Raw genomic sequence first — 25,301 nt, 5'->3', positions numbered from 1 at the left:
TGTCTGAAGGGCAGGACGCTGATGTTATCAAACTGTTTCAGACACCTTTCAGACATTCCCTCTCTCTCCCTCTCTCTCTCTCTCTTCCTCTCTCCATTCCTCCTTTCCAATGATGCTAATGCAAATTCTCCCCCCATTTTCTCTCTCTCTACCTTTTTTTCTATCTCTACCCCCCCTTTCTCTCTCTACCCTTCTTTTTCTGTCTCTTTCTCCCCTTTCTCTCTCTCTACCATTTTTTCTCTGTCTCTTTCTCCCCTTTCTCTCTCTCTACCCTTTTTTCTCTGTCTCTTTCTCCCCTTTCTCTCTCTCTCCCCTTTCTCTCTCTCTACCCTTCTTTCTCTCTCTTTCTCCCCTTTCTCTCTCTACCCTTCTTTCTCTCTCTTTCTCCCCTTTCTCTCTCTACCCTTCTTTCTCTGTCTCTTTCTCCCCTTTCTCTCTCTCCCCTTTCTCTCTCTCTACCCTTCTTTCTCTCTCTTTCTCCCCTTTCTCTCTCTACCCTTCTTTCTCTGTCTCTTTCTCCCCTTTCTCTCTCTCTACCATTTTTTTATCTGTCTCTTTCTCCCCTTTCTCTCTCTCTACCATTTTTTTATCTGTCTCTTTCTCCCCTTTCTCTCTCTCTACCCTTTTTTCTCTGTCTCTTTCTCCCCTTTCTCTCTCTCTCCCCTTTCTCTCTCTCTACCCTTCTTTCTCTCTCTTTCTCCCCTTTCTCTCTCTACCCTTCTTTCTCTCTCTTTCTCCCCTTTCTCTCTCTACCCTTCTTTCTCTGTCTCTTTCTCCCCTTTCTCTCTCTTCCCTTCTATCTCTGTCTGTCTCTTTACCCCATGTCTCTGTCTCTCTCCCTTTCTCTGTCTATCTCTTTCTCCCCCCTTTGTTTGTCTTACTCCCTCCCTCTCTCTCCTTTTTTCCTGTGCTTTCTTTCTCTCACTATTTCCTCTCTCTGCCTTCGTCATATCCCCTCCCACTCTCTCTCTCCTTGTCTATCTATCTCTTGCTCTCTCTGTTCCTTTTTTCCATATCTTTTTATTTTCTTCTTTTTTTCTCTCTCACTTTTTGTCTCTCACTCTTTTTCCATCTCTGTCCCTCCTTTTCCATAGTTGCTAATGCAGATAACTATCAAGAACACTATCACGTTTGAAGGAAAGACACTTCTTTCCCTCAAACTTTGCAGACATCGCAAAAGGGCACTGTATGGAGCTTGTGTGAAGGTCCTTCACAGAGACTCTCTCTCTAGTCTGAAAGAGTGTAAGTGGTCAGGCCTGTCAGTCCTGGGCTCTTCTCCACAAGGCTGCTGGATTTGCAGTGAGGGGTTGTGCATGGGGCTGTGGCCACTAACAGACATGTAGTACATATCGATCTCACTGAAGGGAGGGGGTGTCGCTGTCGTTGCAGCAGTGAAGATCGTAGAGGGTCTTTTTTCCTGCTAGCTGTCAGGGATGTTAGCTCTGGCGAAAGCATGGTGTCCTGCTCATATAAAAGATGAATAACACTCCAGCATCTTTTACCTGTCAAAATGTAAAACCATGGATGTGCAGCAAGTCGTAGCAGAAAAAACTAACAAGCTAAATCAGTTTTCCCTGAACAAATATGAGACACTAATTTTGGCTTTGAGTTTGAAGGACTTTTTGTATTACTGTTTTGTGACTTCTATTGTGACATGGTTTGTTTTGTTTATATTAGTGACTTTTATTTTGACACAGTCTGTTTTTTGTGTTAGTGACTTATTTTGACAAGGTCTGTTTGCTTGCGTAAGTGACTTTATTTTGACAGTTTATTTGTATTAAGAACTGCATATGACCGCCTCGCCTCACATTAATAGAACTCCGCTAATAGAACACCAGAGTGATGGCACTGCAGATGTGTGGCTTTGCTTGATGTGTTGCCTTCTGTCTCTCGAGACACAATGTTTACAAAACACACGCTTTGTCCATGCATTTACATTAGACAGCTGCTCAGTCCGTATGTTTCCACTGCAGCTCTGTTCTGAGAAGGAATTATTACTGTATAAAATAACAGCAGTAGTAAAACTGTATTCCACACTGCTATGGTTAAACTGTGGCATTTAATCTGCAGTTCACGCGCATCCCGAACTGTTGCTACTAACACAAGGAAAAGTGTGTTATGACGTCACCAATTGATTGACTATTACATTAGTTGGCAGCTAATTTGGTCGTTGATTTTAGTAGATCAAGCCGTTAAGTCACTTCACCCCTATTACCAATATAGTGCTTTTCTTTCTTTCTTTCTCAATTTAGCTTTGTCTCAAATAGAATTTAGCATTAAAGTAGGGAATCTACTAAAAAAAAGTGTATAGTAATAATATCTCGCTCTCCCTCTTAATCAGCGACCCAGCCCTGAACACCCAAAGACGGAGGCACTCGTCAGGAGGGATTTCCACCACCCTGGAGATGTTTCCCGGTCTGGAGGGCGTGGAGCTGGGTATCTACGGCAGGGTAGGAGCTCAGCCTGTCACTGGATTATTCCAGCTGTCAATGGAACTGTCATGGTTGTCAGTGGTGGGAGTGCTGAGTGGCGTGTTTGATTGACGTCCTGCTGAGCACTGACAGGCCAATTTTACTGCTGTTTAATTTGCCTGAGGAAGCTCACAGTGACATCCTTATGTATATAGAAGATAGGCTGGCCGTGGGGGGTTGATTTCTATGTACTAAGTCATTCATATACATGTGTGTGGACTTTTTTTTTTTTCATAGACGGTGTCTTATGCCCAGTTCCTGTACCCGACTAATGCCTTGGTTCGTGAGAAACCACCAGAGATCGCTCTGCAGATCCCATTTTCGAGAAACAGCATCCCACGCAGCTACCCTCCATCACGTCTCAACAGCACTGTAGGCCTCGACCTGGGTATGACACTCACACTTGCATAAAAACACATAGATCCTGTTAATGTCTGCTGTCATTAACATGTGATTTTGGTGATCGGATCATGTTTGTCAGATCGCTAAAACAATACTCAGAGGGGATCAGAGGCTGATATAAGGTGTAAACAGAATGCACTTTGTCAGGCAAGTGGAAATACGTGTGTCGAAAACACGTTAATATACTGTCATTCCAATGCTGGGGGCTTTATACCCCTCTAGCCTATGCCTGCCATTAGGCTCATGTTTATCTGCTTCAGAGATTCCTTTTCTATTGGTAATACTGAATGCATTCATTAGTAGCTGAATGCATTCATTAGAAGAGGTGTCCACAAATGTTTGGACATATGGACAAATAGGACCATCATTGATGAGTAGAACACTTCTCAACACATGTTTTATGCAAATTAACTGAATGTTTTCCTTCTAGCATCAGTCAGCTTCTGGAAAAGGTTGTCGGTGGAAACTAAAATAATCAAGGCCTTCACAAAGTCAAAGAAATCAAAATTTCGTGCAATGTGATATAATTGCAGCTACAGTCGCACGCTTCACCAAGAGTAGCTTTGTTGCTGTGTGTCTTGGATTGTGCTGAACTTTAGATTTAACAGAGATTATTTTATTCTTTTGTAGCCTGAGACAGTTTGGTCCCAGGACGTGTGTGTGTGTGTTGCAGATCACAAGACTGCAATCACTAATTTCTTCATCAAATTAGGCCTTTTTCCATATGCTCAAGTACACACACTGACACACACACATAATGTGTGCACACTCAGACGCACTAAGGAAGCCTAAAATAGGTTCCAATGGGTTGTGTGACTCACTGAATGGGGATGGAAGTGGCAAGGAACCCGCTACAGCTGGTCATTAATATAGCACTTCAAGCAGAGCACTGTTTGTGTGTGTATGTGTGTGTGTGTGTGTGTGTCATTAACACAGCTCTTATCGCTCTCTGCATCCTTTTCCCAGATTTAGCAGCCCTTCATTAACAAGGACACGTGACTGCTCTGTGTTTGTGCATTAGTGTCAGTTAAGTGTGTATGTCATGGCACACTCAATACTTGAATTAAGAATTTCAATGAAGTACAAAGGCTTAGCATTGGACATTCAGTACAGAAATCCAGGTAAAGTGGTGATCATCCAAAATCCTGACCTCACTACCACAGCTCTTGTCACTAAATGCAATCAAATCTTCACAGAAATGTTCCAAAACCTAGTAAATAGCCTGCGCTGGACAGTAGAGACAGTTGCTCCAACAAAAGCAGGATAAATTCTTTTTAAATGCCCTTGATTTCAGGAGAAACAGTGAATGAGAAGCTGTCCTAATATGTTTTTCTGTGGCTGCTTGCCACGATTACAAATGCAGGTCCAGCCTGACACAGCTCACATATTTCCACCATGTCCAGTTCCCAGTAATGTCCCATTTATTTTTCATTTAGCTAAATGTCATCTCTTCCTCTGAATGTTTTTTATTAAACTGTCAATATTCAAAGTAAGGCCTAGGCTTTTTTTAGCTCACAGCTTGCATATGCAAACGTATCCTTTTGAATTTTGGATAAAGTAATGCTGGGAAGTTTCTTATTAAAATAACTTATGAATTATTATAAATATTGGGGCCCGATTGGTCCAGCGGAATAAGGCTCTATCACTATGACCAGATGATCGCTAGTTCATATCCCAACCTTGCTGCTAGACAGGCAGACAGGGCCTCAAGAGAGCACAGTTGGCCTTGTTCTCTCCAGGGTGGGTAGATGGCACTTTTCATATTGTTTAACAGTACTGGATGTACAGTTCAGATTTACCTTTCTGATCTTATGAGGTCACATTAAAAGCTGTGTTTCTTTGCTCTTGTTGTTTCTTGGATTCCTGGAATTCCTGGAAATTTTTGGATTGATGGAGAATTTCTGGAATACATACTCTGGGCCCCTTATTGGATACAATCTTAACAAATTCGCGTTGTCTTTCCCAGGTGTAGATGACTCTGATTATGACCCCAACCTGCTAAGCGACCCGCAGTGGCCTTGTGGGAAACACAAGAGAGTGCTGATCTTTGCCTCCTACATGGTAAGAGGGTTTTGGGTTTACAGTAGTGATGCAAGAAAAAGAAAAGGAGTATTGACCTTGTTCGGGTTTATAGGTGGAGCGTGAGATGAGGATGTCAGAGCTGCTTAAATTAGTATGTGTACATATTTTAACTGTACAGATATAAGTAGAATGGGCTTAATTAGGAATGCTGATTACTAGTTTTGGTCAGCATGTAGACAGTTGGTAATCAAAGCACCAGTATGATATGGAATGGGTATTTTTTGCTCCTGGACTCCCCCGAGAGGTGGAGAGTGTAATTTACTGCAGTAAAGACAAGTTTTGATTTGAGATTTGAGCCTGCTTCACAAAGATAGTGCAGTTATGAGCATTCTAGCCCAGAGTAGCACCGATACAGATGCTGTCAGTGGAGCATCACAAGAATTTTATCTTAAGCTATTATCTTAAGGTAAAAATGATACAAACTTTTACTTTAAATGGCAACAACTTTGTTAAATTACAACTACCATATTGTGCCTGATTAAGTGCCCTTTCCATACTCTGCTCATACAAGCATTCCTTTATAGAATCTGTTGCGAGGTTGGATCAGCTTTACAGATCGCGGTCAGATATTTAATTTATTTAATTGCATGAATAATTGGAACATACAACTCAACTTTTGGAAAAATAGCCAAAACACAAGCCAGAACATCATGACCACTAATAATAATAATAATAATGTAATAACTCTATTAAGGTCTGCCATGTATTAGCTGTTGAGCATTCTTACAGTCAGCATGTTGGATGCAGAAGTAGGTATGAAGGTATCCACACAACTGGGTCATGTCTGCAATGGCAAGGTGCGGAGTACCTACTGAGAGTAGTCCAAGGTAAAGGTGCACGTATTTGTCACTGTACAGTGTAGACTGTACAGCGAAATGTGTCCTCCGTATTTAACCCATCTGGTAGTGAACACACACTCACACACACACATGTGTTAGGGGCAGTGAGTACACACATACACCCAGAGCAGGAGGGCAGCCAACTCCAGCACCCGGGGAGCAGAGAGGGTAAAGGGCCTTGCTCAAGGGCCCAACAGTGGCAGCTTGCCGAGCCCGGGAATCGAACCCACAACCCTGTTATCGATATCCTGGCTCTCTAACCGCTGAGCCACTAACTTGATGTTGTGCAGCCAAGTATCATCAATGCACAAGGGTGATGAAGGCTGTTCCATTCAGTTTGATCTGACAAAGTTAAAGAAGCAATGTGTTCTGTATAGGGGACTACATAGCTGAAGACCAGTCAGAGTGCCCAGTTAACTCATTAAGCCATTGAAAGTGCCAACAGTGCTCAAAGCATCAGAACAGCACTATAACATAATGGAAGAAGGTCGTAAAGTCTAGTCAGACCTGTTTTTTTTTTTACATTACGTGGACGACCAGGTACTCATGTGCTGGTGTCCAAATGGTTGAGGGAGTGTCATGCTCCGGACAGTGTTCTGCTGGAAACCCTCGCTTCGATATGTGCTACCTTCCTAAACATTGTTGCAGACCTTCAAGCAGGATAATGCATCTTGAGACACTGCACACATTGTTGGCAAATGTTTGCCCTGGCCTTTAAATTCTCCAAATATCAATCAGATCAAGCATTTGTGTGATGAGCTGGAACAGGAAGTCCAATCTGCAACTACTCTGCCAGGTAATTTACAGCCAGATACCCCAGGGCACCTTCACAGGTCTTGTAGTAGAGTCTATACCTCATCAGGTCAAAGCTGTTTTGGCGGCACGCGTTAGACCAACAGCATATATTTGGCAGGTGGTTATAATGTTTCAGGTCATCTGTGTAAATTTAGACTGTGTTAATAGTAATCCTAATCCTACTACTCCACCCCCCCCCCCCTTCTCTGTCCTTCTTTCCCCTGTCTCTACCTCTTACACAAACACAAACAGTGTGTGGTTGAGCACATGCTGTGAGGATAAGCTTAAAGCTGGTTGTATATATTAAGAGCAGGGCTCCTCTGACCTACAGACACAGATATACATAGTCTGACCAGATAACGTCATGACTGAAGACACCGTAGCGCTGCTCATTATAGCGGGTCACAGGTTTGGTGATGCGGTGACGAGAATGCATGTAATCTCTTTCTATGTATGAGTTTAACTCAATGACGCTTAACTTCCTCTCTAACGCTCTTTGTCTCAGACTACAGTGATAGAGTATGTGAAGCCATCAGACCTGAAGAAAGACATGAACGAGACCTTTAAGGAGAAGTTTCCGCACATCAAGCTCACGCTCAGCAAGATCAGGAGGTAGATATACACACTCACTTACACAGAGCATGTATAAAGAGCACTACTTTAGCTCCTGATGTACAGCCAATACACACAGCTGTTAGTAGTCATGGTGAAAGCCTGCTTTATCTGGGTATTGTAGCAATAGTAATCCTTTTTTGTGCAGTTATCGCTGTTAGAGGGAGCACTTTTTCTTACCTGATAAAGCACATTGCTACTGAAGTCAGTCTCAAACAAATTGTGACTTTGCTCTCTATCCTTCTGTCTGCCCCTGCATGATCAGTCTGAAGAGAGAGATGCGTACTGTAGGTGAGGAGTGCTGTCTGCAGCCAGTCACTATAGCCATGGCCTTCGCGTACTTTGAGAAGCTGGTGCTCCAGGGCCGCCTGAACAAGCATAACAGAAAGCTGGTGGCCGCCGCCTGCCTTCTGCTGGCAGCCAAGATCAGCAGTGACCTCAAGAAGCAAGAGGTCAAACAGCTGATTGATGTGAGTACACAAACCAAATGTATGTTAGGGGTGTACTATTAGGTTGGATGTGATTTTTTTATTTTTTGTTTTGATGTTTGATTCTATTTTCAATATTTGATGTGATAAAAGTGTCTGCAAGTGTATATAGACTTTTCCGTTTGCACTAAAATAGCAAGTGTGAAAGGTGCCGAGATCCACATCTGAATTTCTCAGTCCAGATTGAAATGAACCATGGTTTAGTTCACTTGCAGTGTGAAAACTCTTTTGGTGGTTTGGACTTTTAAACACAATGTAACAAAACCATAAACTTTGGTCTGGACTTGATGTGAAAATGGCCTGAGAGACACAAAGAAAAGAGCAATGTCTGTGTATTTAATTTAATTCAATTTTGTCTTTTTATTTTATAGCTTTTATTTAAACAATATTTTTAATAGATATTTTGTCATAAAATATAAAAAATCAAACTCTTAGAATATGAAAATATGTTTCGCAACCCAGTTCACATGTACGCTGTGCACAAGGTGCATGCATTATTATAGAAGCACAAGGCACACATATAGTCACTTCTTATTATTTGTGTTGCTTCAAAAGAAACACTATATGGACAAAAGTATTGGGACACCTGCTCAGATAAGAGTTTATCTTGCTTTTGTTGGAGTAACTGTCTCTACTATCCAGAGAAGGCAAAAAGTCTTCTCTGGACAGTTGAGACAGTTACTATTTTATACTATTTTATAGTACTATTTTATAATAGAGACAGATACTATTTTATTCTACTAGATTTTGGAGCATTTTTTGGAGCACAGTTATAATGCTCCACAGCTCAGTGCATGACATTAGGCATGATGTCAATATCTTCATGTTTATCTGCCATGGAGAGTCCTATTCTTTTGAAAGGATTCGCTACAGGGACTAAAAAAGCTGTGTGTGTGCATTTGCACATCTATGTCAGCAATGGGTACAACTTAAAGTAGCTGAATTTATTCTTTAGAAGGGGCGTCTACAAACATTTAGACATATAGTGTATCATTTTAGGCTCTCATTGTTGTTGCATGTCAGTGAAATCGGCTGTTTCAGTGTCAGGATCGTGTTGAGTGTGAACATAATTACTGCTAAAAATAATCAAACATCTGTTTCTATATATTTTTGTATTTTATTTTAGAGACACTTTATTTTTTCTTTCCTTTTCAGAAACTGGAGGAGAGGTTCCGTATCAGCCGGCGGGAGCTGATCCCATTCGAGTTCACTGTGCTGGTAGCTCTAGAGATGGCCCTCTACCTGCCCGATAGTAAGGTCATGCCCCACTACCGCAGACTGGCCCAGCAACCCTGAGCCTCAACCTAGCAGCTCAGAGAGATTCTCAGATGAAGTCTGTTTCTAAAGGTCCACCCAAACACTGCTGAAACACACGCGACATGCTTCTACGTGCTGAAAAACTCCACTGTCAGCACTGATGTATATCTGCACTGAGCTCTGAGGGGGAGGGCATCTATTTATAGTCCTCAGGCCTGTGTGGAGTCTTTTTCAAGTAAACTTTTTTCATGTTTTTGTTTTTATTTAATTATTTTCTTTCCCTCACATGGGACTAATTTTAGGGAATGACACAGCAGTAGATCAGATGAAGTGGAGAAGAGGCTTTAAATCAGCTAAATGACAAGGGAAGAGGTTTTTTTCTTTTCTCCCAGATCCTGCTTGTACGTGTGAGTGCGAACGTACTTGCTTTTTCTTTTTTTAACATTCCGTGGCAGTTTACCAAAAATAACAACTTCTATTTTTAATAGAACTCTTCTTTTGTAACCCCTGTTCTGCATATTGTATTTAAAGCCACATTGAAACTCATATAACTCACTATTGCTGTATATTATTATTAATGTTAGATCAAGGCAGTTCATCTGTATAATCTTATGCAATCGTACAAGTTTTCTAGCACAGTTTCAAAGACTGGTGGCACGCCCTTGTAGCATCGTGAGTGACCAGTATATGACCGTGTCCTGTGTTTTAAGACGTTTTAAGGCCTTGCACTAAGGCGGCAATTGAAAAGTAATGCTCTATGTTAGAGCTGATTCAAGCTAAGCACGTTTACTGCGCTACTTCTGTATTCTGTTGTCTTTCCTGTAAAACGTAGACTGTGCTCCCAGTTTACTTTCCTTCACTCATTTTTGCCAGTGCTGTGTTGATGGTGGTCACAGGATATACCAGGTACTATGACATTAGTGTCATTGTGGTTATTGTGCAATACTTATCAAATGCCGTAGCCAAATTGAACCCGCATAGTGCTTCCTCTTTATTTTAGTATACCAAAAAACACAGGCTTTTTGCTCTTTCTGCTCTGTTACTGAACCTTAACATAGCATTGGAACTCTTTCTTGTTTTGCTTTAAATCATCACTGTGATTGACTCTACAGATAATAGGGGGGTATCAATGGTGAGGGTATAACTTCTGGTTATTTTTGGTGCTGCATGTAGTTAGCATGTATATACCAGTGTCACTAAATGATACAAGGCTTCCAGCAGTGTTGGATAGTACACTCTCAAAACGATGTGTTAATAACAGCACACAAGACATTGTTTGTGGTATCATGGTAAAAGTAACACAAAGTGATGAAGGCTGTACCGAAAAATCTGAATACATGAATACTTGTTGGTTAAGCTGGTATTTCTTTCTCTGCGTAGTTGGAAGATTTGTCTATTTTAAAGCTATACAAATGGTAGCCTAAACATTCCCCAGCTGTTAAATAGAACTGTGATTGTTACAGTATGGAAAATTGTAGGTATAAGTCTATTATAACTGGTCTAATGCATTGCAAATTCACCTCACCTCATCAGTACCCAAGTGTGACTAGATTAGATCTGGTTTTACTTGCCTCACATATGGTGCTTAGTCTATTGTAAACATGGTTTCTAACAGTGTTATATGCTCTTAGATATGGAAAGTAACCATTTAAAATAAACAACAGGTTGTCCTCTCACCTGCTAATCAGACGCACTCCGGCGTATGTGAAGGTATGTCGATATAGAAAACCCATTCCATTCACACTTCTGTTGAATGTGGGTCAAGATCCAACTCTGACCACCTCTGAATGTGGCCTGAGGAATCCGATTAAAAACTTTCAATGTTCACAAAGCAGGTAAAGTTGCCAAATCCACTTTTCTGAACAAATCCGATTTTTTTAGGCAATAAATGTGACCTATATCCAACAGTTCACACTGTACTCAGACTAGTAGCACACCGTTTCTAAAGGCCTTGCACATCATGCTAGGCCTGTAACCATCAGAAAACCTTTAATTCGTCCATGGCTGATTTCAGTTCATTCGCGCTTTCACCATTATTAATACACCATTATTAATTATTAATACATTATGAATATTAGATTAGATTTTAGGTGGCAAGTAACAAGTATTCAGGTATTCAGGTATTCAGGTATAGGAAATGCTAAAAAGTCATCAAAAGCTGTAAAATACTTTTTTCGGGGCAGCCATGACAGATTCTTTGTCTGGACATGTCCATATATAGACACTACATGTTTTTAACACAGCAGTTTTGAGAGTGCAGATGACTAGGGAGTCACTGACTTACAAATTAGTCTTGTTCAATTCTTGTCTTCCAGCGCCTTTGATTTCTGTTTCCTATATTTATTGACCTTGTGGTCATTTATATTTGTCCTTAGAACATTTCAAACATGTGTGTGTTTTTATATATTCAAAAATAATGTAGTCAGTGTCCTGCAAATCTGTTTTTTGTATTATATAAGTTTGACCATTTTTTGCATTTTGTTAACATTTTATTTCAAACAAAAATTGTTCAAATGAATCAACTGTGTATATATACATGGAAACACACTGATCAGCCATAACATTAATACCACCTCCTTGTTTCTGCACTCACTGTCCATTTTATAAGCTTCGCTTACCATATAGGAGCACTTTGCAGCTCTATAATTATAGACTGTAAGTCTCCTACAAGAGTTTAGGACCCCACAGGACCTCTTTTCATCCTGTTCTTCAAAGGTCAGCACCCCACAGGACCACCACAGAGCAGGTAGTATTGTAAATTATTGTCAGCAAACAGTGTCCTGTGTGCAGCATCCTGTGACCACTACTTAAGGACTAGAGAATGGGCAACACAAATGAGATTCTGTCTTACATCTACAAGATGGACCAACTAGGAGTGTCTAATAGAGTGGATACAGTGTTTAAAAACTCCAGCAGCACTGCTGTGTCTGGTCCACTCGTACCAGCGCACCACACTACTAACACACCACCACCATGTCAGTGTCACTGCAATGATGAGAATGACCCACCACCCAAATACTACCTACTCTGTGGTGGTCCTGTGGGGTGCTGACCTTTGAAGAACAGGATGAAAAGAGGCTAATAAAGTATGCAGATGGACTACAGTCTGTAATTATAGAACTGCAGTGCTCTTGTATGGTCAGTGGGGCTGATTTAATGTGTAATGCTATGGCTGATCGCTGTATGTATTAGTGTTGTGTCTTCCCTGCATAGATACTGTGATCAGAGACTACAACCAATTTAGACGTTTGCACTTTAGCAGCGTGGTGTGCTTGTGCTGTGCTGTTGTATTAATGTCCCAGTGAGTTCGTTGTTAGTGTGCACAGAGTGTTAAATGGGTACAGTCCCCCCATTGGGCCTTAAAAGGGAATGTTACGAGGTACTTTCTATAAAGATATTTATCATTATGCAATATGTCCTTTCAATGTCTGCGCAGAATGACGCTCATGTTCAGTGGTATGATGCAGCACAGTGGTCTCCAGCCTTCCTCCTGGAGAGCTACCTTCCCGCAGGTTTCAACTCCAACCCAAATCTAACACCTCATTCAGACAATCATGGACTTTTGAAGCAGTAAGTAGTTGGATCAGGTGCGGTGGATTAAGGTTGGATCCAAAGTCTGCGGCAAGGTTGCTCTACCAGAGCAGGGCTGAGCACCACTGATGTAGCTCTTCAGGCGCCATCTTGTGGTAGACATTGGCAATAAGCATGTGTATCATGTCTATGAGGGAGGAGAGTTTTACTTTATGGCAAACACTCTTTTTCCAGTCGTCTCAGATGCAATACTTCAGATGCAGTACTTTTTGCGTTCGTTTAAGAATGGCTGATCACACTGTGAAAGCCACTGTTTGCAGAAGAGTGGAACGAGGCAAGCAGACCTTCAAAGTGAGACTTTGTAGCCGAGCTAAACCCAGACATAGCTTCATACAGACTCATTGTAAGTGCCTGAGAGAGTTATTGATTATGTGGAAGTAAGATACTGTAATGCCCAGCAGTCACACTATATTTATGTAACCCTCGAGAAAAGTAGGCAGTGTAATACATTAGTGCGGCTGAGAATAAATAAATATCTGACTGGCCACCTTAGCCCATCTAGTGCAGTTAAATGAGTAGCTGCACAATCTAATGTAGAGATCCTCTGTGGATTCTTACCTCTAATTGTTTTGGCAGTATTTTTAACAGGCAGTTCCCATAGACCTCTAATCTGAGCCATCTTAGTCACCTAGTCTGTCTTCCCCTTTTCTAAATGATGTCATGTCCAAACCGTGTCTGAGAGCAAGCTCGTTTGTTATCTGTTTCTTTTGTTTGGTTTTGTCATTACAGTTTCCTGTTCTGTACTCCTGCTTTCATATCTATTGTACTTGTATGATAAGCACTGTATTGTTTTTACTGTTTAATATGTACTATTAAGAAATGGCACTTTTTGAAAATATATTTTCTGAATCACTGTTATATTGAATGAGTGGACTGTTCTTTCTCGATGTCCAGCTCACAAACTATGTACTGATTTCTGTTTTTTGTTTTTTTTATTAGTTTTTTTTTTTTGTTTTTTTTTGGGGGGGTGGTTTGACCGCAAGTGTTTCCTCCTTGCACACCTCCCATAAAAAACTCAACGGTAGATGCATGCACTCAGCTGTGGCAAGAGCTACCTGTAGGCCCCCTAATGACATTCTTTATCACATCTTGTGATCTGCTTTTGGGCTGAACGTACTAGGACGCCCTAACTATTTTTTTAAGGACAGTTGACTGACTGATTTCCAAGTGTACTGGGATTTTTAAAAATCCCTTCCCAGACTCCTATGCCTCTACATCCTTTATTCTAAAGGCCTCAGTGAGCTCTTTGGTTCTCACCATGGTGATACCCGCTCCCTTAAATAATGAAAAGTTAACCAGTTTGAATCCTGGGTCATGCTGCTAGCCATCAGCAACCAGAGTCAGAGAGGGCACAATAGGCCTTGCTCTCTCAGGGGTGGGTTGACAGCACTTCCTCCCCGCTTCACTCGTAGTGCAATGTAAGGCGATTGGGTCATTGGCCTTCCAAATTGGGGTTTAAAATTACAAATGAATTAAGCAAACCAAACGAAATGTCTGAGGTTTATGAAAAAAAACCAAATCCTCCCAACTTCCTCTATAATGATTTTTGCTCAGTTATATTACCTCCATTACCCAACGCCACATTAATCATTCCAGGTTCCATTCCAAAGTTGCTAAGGCATCATCACGCAGGGCTTCTGTAGTGTTCCTGCAGTGTCTCTCAAGATGAAATGTACTTTGCTTTTTTGAAATCAACCATGTTTTAAAATGTTGTCAAACTCTGTGGAGTTTAGAACAGCAACACAAGTGGAAAGGGCTCTTTATCCAACACTAAAATCCTATCAGTGTGGAAGTGATTCCTTCAGCTTTCTGACTGTTGCTGCTGTACTTTTGGTTCTGGATAAACGTGATCTGTGTGATCTTTTTTGTGTTATTTGCTATCTTTTCCAGCTCTGCTGTGTTCTGATGCTCACTGTGCTCTGAGCTGGGCTAAGTAATGTACTCTCAGTGTGTATCCAGCTCTGCCTGGCCCACACCACAGGGTAATCAAGCCGATTTTTCTCTTCCCGACAATCACAAAAAGTCTCCCGAACTCCGGGTGATCATAAGCAGTGATCTTCCCAGATTATCCTGTAGTGTATGTTGGCTAACTGTAATCTTTGCTCCTCCGATCTCCTCCCAGAGCTGTTGGGGCCAACCTTATCATAAATCATAAATATAACACATAAATATAACACACTCCCACCTGCTCTCGCTATGTCCACAAAGATTTGAATGCTAACGCACCCACCTGGCCCCCCGTCCACACAATAAGGAGAGGTAGACTGAAGACGGGAAGCAGGCCCGACAGGGAGATCAAGGCAGAGCCCGGTCACAGCCCGGCCCTATTCGACCAGAAGCCAAAAGGGCGAGCAGGCAGGTGGGGAATCAGCATCGGCATCCCCACTGCTTTCTTTTCTTCCCAGCAACCATAACTAACTTAAATAAACATAACGCCGGCCCCTCCTCTCGTGTTCTATCTCTCTTGCTCTCCTTCTAACTGCTCCCTTTTTTCCCCTCCAGTGGCCCAACTAAGTCCTTTTAACCCCTCCCGACAGAGGCGGGCCAAGACAAGACGAAGGGGTGAGCTGCTCAAAGTCTGTGTTTGGCGTCGTGTCCTCCTCTAGCCATTCCCGCTCTGGGCTTTACCTTACGAGGAGAGGCACTCCAACAAGTGAACTCTCTCTTCTGCTGTCTTTCTTACTGCTCCCTCTCATGGCCCTCCACGACTTTATTAAACCAGCGCCAGCATCCCCACTGTGCTCTCAACATTGTCCCGGCAACCATAACTAACTTAAATTAACATAATGCCGGCCCAACTGGACTCCAATGGCTGCTAAACACACTGAGCACGGAGAGTCTTCTGGTGCTCCAATCAGTCCCTCTCGTGTTCTCTCTCTCTGCTCCCTCTCTTTCTCTAATAAGGCTCAACGAGGCCCTTTAAACCCCTCCCTCCTGACAGAGGCAGGCCAAGAACAGACGAAGGAGTGAACTGGTCAGCGCTGGTGACTGATCAGCGCATGACTGTGCTACTGGTCTGCACAGAGCCGACAGCCCCTGACAACCCTGTGTCTGCCGTCATTTCCTCCTCTAGCCAATCCCTCTTTGGGCTCTACCTTACTCTTCCCCCCCAACACTGACTCCCACCGATGCAACGAGGGGAGGCACTCCAACCAGTCCTTCTAGTGATCTCTCTCTCTCTCTTTCTCACTGCTCTTTCTTTTCCCCTCCAACCAGTCCCTCTCGCGTTCTCTCTCTCTTGCTCTCCCTCACTGTTCCTTCTTTTCAGTCTTGCGTTCTCTCTCTCTCTCTCTCTCTCTCTCTCTCTCTCTCTCTCTCCTTCTCACTGCTCCTTCTTTTCCTTCTTGCGTTCTCTCTCTCTCTCTTGCTCTCCTTCTCACTGCTCCTTTTCCTTCTTGCGTTCTCTCTCTCTCTCTCTCTCTCTCTCTCTCTCTCTCTCTTGCTCTCCTTCTCACTGCTCCTTTTCCTTCTTGCGTTCTCTCTCTCTCTCTCTCTCTCTCTCTCTCTCTCTCTCTCTTGCTCTCCTTCTCACTGTTCCTTCTTTTCCTTCTTGCGTTTTCTCTCTCTCTCTCTCTCTCTCTCTCTCTCTCTCTCTCTCTCTCTCTCTCTTGCTCTCCTTCTCACTGTTCCTTCTTTTCCTTCTTGCGTTCTCTCTCTCTCTCTTGCTCTCCTTCTCACTGCTCCTTTTCCTTCTTGCGTTCTCTCTCTCTCTCTCTCTCTCTCTCTCTCTCTCTCTCTCTCTCTCTCTCTTGCTCTCCTTCTCACTGCTCCTTTTCCTTCTTGCGTTCTCTCTCTCTCTCTCTCTCTCTCTCTCTCTCTCTTGCTCTCCTTCTCACTGTTCCTTCTTTTCCTTCTTGCGTTTTCTCTCTCTCTCTCTCTCTCTCTCTCTCTCTCTCTCTCTCTCTCTCTCTCTCTCTCTCTCTCTTGCTCTCCTTCTCACTGCTCCTTTTCCTTCTTGCGTTCTCTCTCTCTCTCTCTCTCTCTCTCTCTCTCTTTCTTGCAGTTCTTCTCACAGCTCCTACTTTTCCCCTCCAACCAGTCCCTCTTATGTTCTCTCTCTCTTGCTCTCCTTCTCACTGCTCCCCTTGTCCCTCTTGCCTTCTCTCTCTCTTGCTCTACTTCTTACTTCTCCTTCTTTTCCCTTTTCCCCTCCAACAGTCCCTCTCACGTTCTCTCTCTCTTGCTCATCTCACTGCTCCTTCTTTTTCCTCTTGCGTTCTCTCTCTCTTGCTCTCTTTCTCGCTGCTCCTATTTTTCCTTCTCATGCCCTCTCTTTTGCTCTCGTTCTCACTTCTCCATCTTTTCCCCACCAGCCAGTCCCTCTCGTGCTCTCTCGCTCTTGCTCTTCTTGTCACTGCTCCCTCTCTTTTCTTCTTTGTGAAAAGTTTGTCCTCCAGCTCTACACAAAGTGCTCCATGATGAGAAGCATTCTGAGGTAAAGTTATAACAGTGGGGAAAGAATTTAGGAGCTTACATAAATAAGCTGAATTCAACAAAGTAAAGCTCAAAAGCTTGTATAGTAAAAGTACTTACTACCTCACAGGAACCTGTTAAGCCTCAGACACCTGTAAGACAACATACACTGCTTGTAAAACTCTTACAGCTGTAGCCAGACATAATAACAGATGTGCTTAGTCGTACCTCAGGAGCATTCAGTCCAGAAGGAATCAGGATTGGCTGAGCCTGTGGAGGAGCCTGAGGAGGTGTGGGCTGAGTCTGAGGAAGTGCTGCTGAGCCTGTGAAGAAGCTCTGCTTGCTGCCTGAGGGGGAACCTGTGGAGGAGTCTCTGGAGGAGGTGCAGGTAGAGTTGGTGGACAGATCTCATGAGGAGGTGTGGGTGGAGCCTGAGGAGGAGTCTCATTAGGTGTTGTGGGTGGCGTGTGAGGAGGCGTGAAACGAGCTTAAGAAGGCAGGTTTGGGAACATCCTTAGCAGTAGGTATATGGGAGCCTCGGAGACGTCTTTGGTGGAGTCTTGGAGGTTTGTCAGGATGGGGACGTTCTGAGGAAGGGGGAATCCAAAGTCAAAACATCATTTAGGACAAATGATGAAAAAAAGTTGGACTAGATACGGTTTCCCAGTTTTAGGCTGCACACATTAGATGGTTAGCTAATTAAACATCTAGCAGATATGATTGCACTACATTCTGCTGCTTGTTAGATGATATACCACCAGCCAGAAGAACACATATATATAGAATCTGTTGAAGAGGGTTCCTGGAGAGAATCCCCTCCCCCTTAACACTCATATGACTGATTGTTTTTATAAACTGGTATTTTTTGACATAGTCATTTAGATGGACACATTACACTTCAATAAACACTTCAATTGCATAATTCAAGTCATATTTGTGTAAAATCTGTAATATTACTCTTCCACCTCACCCACATGCTTCTTTTACTTTCAGTGATGGTTCTGTATCTCTTAGCTCGTCCAGAAATGCATGTGTAAAGCGTGTCCTTTAATGGCGGCTCAAAGCACAAATAACACATACCCACTGTAGGCAGACCCGGGATCAGAAATACCACTTGTGTATTACTGCTTTAACGAAATTCTGTTTATCCATGCAAGTTGGTGAAGCTGGAGGAATATGAAGAGCTGTTCATACCATTATTTTCAGCTCTTCACTCTTCACTGTCTGTGAGTTTACCAGAGCAATTTACTTACCTGCTGAAAAAAAAAACAGCCTGGTCGGCTCAAGCTGGTCGACCAGCTTAGCTCCTGACCAGCATAGGCTATGTTTTTGTTTAGGTTTGACGGCTTACCTGGAGTACCAGCATGATCAACCTGACCAACTAGAGCACCAGCATGACCAGCATCACCAAGCTTGGCCAAAGTTGAGGTCTCAGGAGGAGATGTGGATGGATCCTGAGGAGGTGTGGGTGGAGCCTCAGGAGATGTTCTTGGTGGGGTTTGTGAAGGTGTGCCAGGCTGGACAGGCTCTGAGGAAGGGGGGAAATCCAAAGGTCCGATATCATTTAATCTAAATTGACTGAACTGAACTGGCTGCTGTTTCTGCTTGTTTAGGGTGACCTCTTCTCCGGACATGTCCTCTTTTCAAGATTCTAAAAATGTGCATAAATGTCCGAAATTCGCTTTTTGTGTTTTTGCGTTTGCTTCTACAATCGACTCATATATGGTAAACAGATTTTACAGTTTTAAACACTTTAAACATCTTCATCTTTAACGTCTCTTTTAAATCCCACCCTCTCTCCTCCCTAACTGGGCCATGTGTGCCTGCAGTACACAACCATTGGTCGAGAGAGAGAGAGAGAGAGGAGAGAGGAGAGAGAGAGAGAGAGAGAGAGAGAGAGAGAGAGAGAGAGAGAGAGAGAGAGAGAGAGAGAGAGAGAGAGAGAGAGAGAGAGAGAGAGAGAGAGAGAGAGAGAGAGAGAGAGAGAGAGAGAGAGGTAGCAGGAGATGAGGACCGACTGCAGCTAAAAAAAAAATGCCTAAACAGCATTTATGTGTGACTGTTATGCAAAACCTTGTATCTCCAAAGTTGCAACCTTACAGGAGAAGAAAGAACCTTCGTTACTTCATACTGGAGCATTTCTATTGGTCCTGAACTTGAACTTGAGCATGAACTTCAGCCACAGTATAAACAAGAAGATTCAAATGATGTTAAGTAATAAATAAATAAATAAATAAATAAAAATCCAAATTTATAATACAAATCAGTCCAAAAACCACGTGGACCAAATATTCGACAGCTCCAAATCAATAATCATGTCAAAGTCACACAGTATAGCCTGACAGGCTTTTTAAAGTAGCTGACTTTATTTATTTATGCATGTTTGTTGTTTGTCATGAAAAATAATAACTGAAAGGACAATATTTGTCCATAAAGGCTGTTAAAGTTGGAGGGGAAAAGGGAAAAAGAAGAGCAGTGAGAAAGAGAGAGAGAGAGAACGCAAGAGGGACAAGGGGGAGCAGTGAGAGGAGAGCAAGAGAGAGAGAGAGAGAGAGAACGCAAGAGGGACAATGGGGAGCAGAGAGAGAGAGAGAGAGAGAGAGAGAGAACGCAAGAGGACAAGGGGAGCAGAGAGAGAGAGAGAGAGAGAGAGAGAGAGAGAGAGAGAGAGAACGCAAGAGGGACAAGGAGAGCAGTGAGAGGGAGAGCAAGAGAGAGAGAGAGAGAGAGAGAACGCAAGAGGGACAAGGGGGAGCAGAGAGAGAGAGAGAGAGAGAGAGAGAGAGAGAGAGAGAACGCAAGAGGGACAAGGGGGAGCAGTGAGAGGAGAGCAAGAGAGAGAGAGAGAGAGAGAACGCAAGAGGGACAAGGGGAGCAGTGAGAGGGAGAGCAAGAGAGAGAGAGAGAGAGAGAGAGAGAGAGAGAGAGAGAGAGAGAACGCAAGAGGGACAAGGGGGAGCAGTGAGAGAGAGAGAGAGAGAGAGAGAGAACGCAAGAGGACAAGGGGAGCAGTGAGAGGAGAGAGCAAGAGAGAGAGAGAGAGAGAGAACGCAAGAGGGACAAGGGGGAGCGAGAGAGAGAGAGAGAGAGAGAGAGAGAGAGAGAGAGAGAACGCAAGAGGGACAAGGAGGAGCAGTGAGAGGGAGAGCAAGAGAGAGAGAGAGAGAGAGAGAGAGAGAGAACGCAAGAGGACAAGGGGAGCAGAGAGAAAGAGAGAGAGAGAGAGAGAGAGAGAGAGAGAGAGAGAGAGAGAGAGAACGCAAGAGGGACAAGGGGGAGGCAGTGAGAGGGAGAGCAAGAGAGAGAGAGAGAGAGAGAGAGAGAACGCAAGAGGGACAAGGGGGAGCAGAGAGAGAGAGGAGAGAGAGAGAGAGAGAGAACGCAAGAGGGACAAGGGGGAGCAGTGAGAGGGAGAGCAGAGAGAGAGAGAGAGAGAGAACGCAAGAGGGACAAGGGGGAGCAGTGAGAGGGAGAGCGAGAGAGAGAGAGAGAGAGAGAGAGAGAGAGAGAGAGAGAGAGAGAGAGAGAGAGAACGCAAGAGGGACAAGGGGGAGCAGTGAGAGGAGAGCGAGAGAGAGAGAGAGAGAGAGAGAGAGAGAGAGAGAGAGAGAGAGAGAGAGAGAGAGAACGCAAGAGGGATAAGGGGAGCAGTGAGAGGGAGAGCAAGAGAGAGAGAGAGAGAGAGAGAGAGAGAGAACGCAAGAGGGACAAGGGGAGCAGTGAGAGAGAGAGAGAGAGAGAGAGAGAGAGAGAGAGAGAGAGAACGCAAGAGGGACAAGGGGGAGCAGTGAGAGGGAGAGCGAGAGAGAGAGAGAGAGGAGAGAGAGAGAGAGAGAGAGAGAGAGAGGAGAGAGAGAGAACGCAAGAGGGATAAGGGGGAGCAGTGAGAGGGAGAGCAAGAGAGAGAGAGAGAGAGAGAGAGAGAGAGAACGCAAGAGGGACAAGGGGGAGCAGTGAGAGAGAGAGAGAGAGAAGAGAGAGAGAGAGAGAGAGAGAGAGAGAACGCAAGAGGGACAAGGGGGAGCAGTGAGAGGGAGAGAGGGAGAGAGGGGAGAGAGAGAGAGAGAGAGAGAGAGAGAGACTGAGTGTTTGTTGATGTACTCGGTTCCCGCGACAGCGGCCGCAGCTCCAGCTGCACACAGCAGGGGTCCGCCTGGAACGATGCAAAGCTCGACCAAACCGGCATCGTTGTCCGTAAAGACGAGGCGCTTTCAGCTCTGCGTAAACGCTGCTTTCTACAGCAATCCCCTAAAATATATGTTTTTAAATCCTTTCACTGCAATAAACATATTAAATCAACCCTGATTTATGTAAAGCACAGGTCAGTTTGTGAATGCAGTGCCACTGAAGAAGGAATTAGCAACTTTTGACCGGTAGGGTGTGCAGTGTACTAAGGATTTCCAAGGTGTAATTAAGAGCATTTGCTTTTGTACTATTTGAACAGCGAGATCATAATTAGGAGAGAAATGCTCTTCTTAATAAAACAAATGCACATGACAGCCTGTTTAGAGTTTGCCATAACTCTCAAACCATGAGAAACAAGATCTCTGGTCTGAGGAAACTAAAATTGAATACCAAGCATCGCATCTTAAGGAAACCAGGCCCCAGGCACTCATCACCTGGCTAATGCCATCCCTACTGTGAAGCATGGTGGTGGCAGCATCATGATGTGGGGATGTTTTTAGAAAAGAGAATGGGGCCTGATAGAGGGAAAAATGAATTCAGCTAAGCACGCGGAGATCCTTGAAGTAAAGGAATTTTCAATGGTGTAAATAATGAACATTTGCTTTTCTGCTGTTTGAACAGCAAGGTCATAACTACTGTTCTTAATAAAATCTTCAGTCCAGATTAGTTGCACAACAGGTGCGGTGAATGCTGGCACAGGAGGAAGAGGTCTCATCTGTGAGATGCAACACAGGGACACAGAGATCCTTGAAGAAGACCTGCTCCACAGCGCTCTGGACCTCAGACTGGGGTGGAGGTTTACCTTCCAACATGACAACGAAGCACCTGAAGCACACAGCAGCGAGAACAAAGAGGGCTTCAGAGAAAGTGAATATCTTTGAGTGGCCCAGCCAGAGCCCAGACCTGAGTCCTATTGAACATCTGTGCAAGGAGCTAAAAAATGTCTGTGCACTGACGCTCCCCATCCTACCTGACAGAGCTTACAAGGATATAGTTAGGAAGAATTGACCCAAAATGTCAGAGGTGTGGCAAGCTCATAGACACCTTGTTGCAGGTGTTTCAACCAAATATTAAGCTATTAATATGAACTATTCTGCCCAACACTGAGTGTGGGTGAGTGTTTTTTTTTTTTTTTTTCTAATTCATGTGTTCATGTGCTCCATATTATATATGACATTTCAGAGGTTTTCTTTAGCGATGTAAACACAGCATCGCTACTGTTGAGCTCAGAGAGTAGATTACACTTTATTTATGATGAAATATGGATCAAATCTAAAGTTCTTTGAAATATAATGAGATATTATGAGAAAAAACAACGGATTTTAGACAGTTTATTAGACATCTAGACGTTCATTTGTTCTCCTGCCAAAAAATGAAAGGGCGTGTAACTTGTTATTAATCTTAATTAATCACATAATATTACTGTGATTAAACTTTTAAAATGCTATATATACGGTATATTGCCAAATGTATATCACTCATCCATCCAAATCATTGAATCCAGGAGTTCCAATCAATTCCATGGCCACAGGTGTATAAAACCAAGCAGCTAGGCATGCAGACTGCTTCTACAAACATTTGGGAAAGAATGGGTTGGCAACTTTCTGCAGTCAATCGCTACAGACCTCCAAACTTCATGTGGCCTTCAGATTAGCTAAAGAACAGTGCGTAGCGAGAGCAGTGGTAATCTCATATTTTTAGAATGGCCTGGAACTCTAACCAAGAGGAACCTGAGGAGCGTGTTCTACTGAAACCCATTGGCTCTTTTCTCCTGAAGAATGAAGCTTTGCTGCCCTCTAGCTTCAAGACTGAGGAGCAGCAACTCACAGCTCCAGTCTAGATGCTAAAGAGGTAAGTCCACAACTGTCAGGTGTTTAGCACAGCCCTGAAGCGCAAGGCCTTGCAGTCTGAGAATCATCAAAGGCCTCTTAGTGGTTGGAAGTGATGTACGGTGAACCTCGAACACTGTTGTCTTTTCAGCTTTGACATAACAGTCTTATTAATTGTTTTTGCCTCCATGCCAAATGACATACACCTAACCCTAGTCCTAGTCAAAGCTGGCAACGTGGTAAAACTCAAAGATCACTTTAGGGGAATCACAGAGTTATTCAGTGGTCTGGTGTAAAATGCTCTGTTTTAAAGAAACTTCAGAGTCAGAGTCAGAGTCAGAATGGTTCACAGTGGTGCTGAATGGAGCAAAAAGCTGAATGCCTCTAAAAGCTGACACTGACACAAGGCTTGGTTCACACAGCAGCTCGTTTACCTTTAACTGGCAGAATCTGGAGCTGATGTGCTGCTTGTAACATTATATAGTTTTATACATTTGTTTATTTATTCCACTTTAAATATTCCCACTAGTTAGAAAAAGTCTGGTTAATTATTATAGATTCTGAGATCACAGCTAAATGTGATGAAACCATTTTAGACAAGTTATGATTTATTAGAGTCATAACTCTAATGATTCATTCAAGTTATGATTCATTAGAGATGTATTAGCTTTACACTGTAGGAGTACACAGATGTGGTGGTTTTCAAGCTGTGGCAAGTGCAGGGATGAGTGTGTCTCAATGAAGCCATCAGGGTGATTCTTTTGGTTTTTCCACAAGAGCACAATAGCCTAGACTAGAAAGGGTAAGCACTTCTTTTAGCAAACTGCTACCGCTAGACTTAGACAGCATTAGTGATGCTTGCCGCTAGCAACATGCTTCAAGAATCATTAGGGTAACCACACCTTGTGGAGAGACCTTCCACTTTTGTCGTAATTCTCCAGGCCTTGTGAGGCCTTGTTACCACTCTGAATGACATGCGCTTAGCGACATGCAAGAATCGCGTAAGAAATAATTAGAGTGATCATACCAGAGAACTTCAGGAAGTCTTCCAGTTTTGTTAGAAACAAGAGGGCGTTCCCTAGAGAGTCTCAAATGAATGGCTTAATATGGAGCATTTTTTTGGAGACCTGGAGCATGTAGGTCTCCAGCCCCGATATCCTAACCACAACAGACGCACGGAAACCTCTTTAGCGTTTAATGTGATGCTTCCAGCATGACCAAGCTAGTCAACCAGCTCAGCTAAGCTTGTCGACCAACATGACTATTCTTCTGCTTGATCACCCTGACCAACCTGACCAAGGTGTTGCCTAGCATGACCTTCATGACATGCGTGATTAGCATGACCAATCTGGGTTACCAGTATGACTTCAGCTTGACCAAACTAATTAACCAGTGTGACCAGCTTGATCAAGTTGGTCTATAATGCTGGTATACCCTATACCCCAAAGACCCCCCCACCCCCCCCCCATAGGGTATGCATAGCGTAGGCCATCTGAAACCCTCTACCAGCAAAAGCTGGTCTTGAGGTAGATTTATGTTTCAATTATATAAATTCTAAGTTAGCTTTTGAGCTACAGCTCAGTATTTTTACGCATAAGCCCCCCCTATTTAGAAAAAAAGTGGTATCAGATTAAAAGAGGGATATTATTTATCTTAGGAATGTGTATTAACATGGGGAGGAGGTGTAAGGAGGTTATGTAAGGATAAAAATCTTGGAATAAATGACTGAGATAGGGATGGCTACTCGATTTCTGCGCTGCAAACACCTCCAGAAAACGTGATGATAACCAACCTTATAACCCACTTATAGAAATAATTCAGTAGTTAGTTCATTTTACTTAGCAGCTACCAGTTCATGGCATGTACGTATGTAAGCTACAGGCTAAGCTAAACAAAGCTGCCAGAAGCGTCGCGGCTCTGAGACGTCCTTGGCTCATCTTCTGGATTTGACTGAGGTTTACCACAGACTTGAACGACCAGAGGTACCTGTATCATGCATGATAGAACTCAATGCCTCCTTGAGCGCCTCCAAAATTGATCCCCATGCCGAGTCATGCAGATTATTTTCATTTGAGGTAAATCTTTGCCTCGTTTTACAGAAGGTGAAAAGGAGCTGGGATCTATACTGATGCCGAAGCACACAGTCTATTAAAATGACTGACATGGCTCATTCAGACAGGACTAAAATCACTGAGCTTTCTCTCTCTCACACACACACACACACAAACACACACAAACACACACACCACCACCATTTCCTGAACTGCAGTTTTTTTTTATGTGAATCTTACGACAGTAAAGAAGACCAGGAAGCGGTTTTACTTTTTTCAAGCAGCC

General features: G+C 43.3%; 1 protein-coding gene across 1 annotated transcript in view; it reads left to right on the top strand.

Moving 5' to 3' along the window:
* cables2b (Cdk5 and Abl enzyme substrate 2b) overlaps positions 1–13,395 on the top strand; it is a 35,886-nt gene extending 22,491 nt beyond the window's left edge. The window contains exons 4-9 of the mRNA XM_072696851.1: positions 2,342–2,450; positions 2,709–2,859; positions 4,840–4,934; positions 7,095–7,201; positions 7,467–7,671; positions 8,845–13,395. Coding sequence (XP_072552952.1) covers positions 2,342–2,450; positions 2,709–2,859; positions 4,840–4,934; positions 7,095–7,201; positions 7,467–7,671; positions 8,845–8,985 — 808 coding nt within the window. The 3' untranslated portion in view covers positions 8,986–13,395. The remainder of the gene's footprint in view (positions 1–2,341; positions 2,451–2,708; positions 2,860–4,839; positions 4,935–7,094; positions 7,202–7,466; positions 7,672–8,844) is intronic.
* The last annotated feature ends 11,906 nt before the right edge of the window (positions 13,396–25,301 follow it).

This window comes from Salminus brasiliensis, chromosome 14, assembly GCF_030463535.1.
Source record: "Salminus brasiliensis chromosome 14, fSalBra1.hap2, whole genome shotgun sequence".
NCBI classification, from domain to species: domain Eukaryota; kingdom Metazoa; phylum Chordata; class Actinopteri; order Characiformes; family Bryconidae; genus Salminus; species Salminus brasiliensis.
This window is presented reverse-complemented; position numbering and strand designations above follow the sequence as displayed.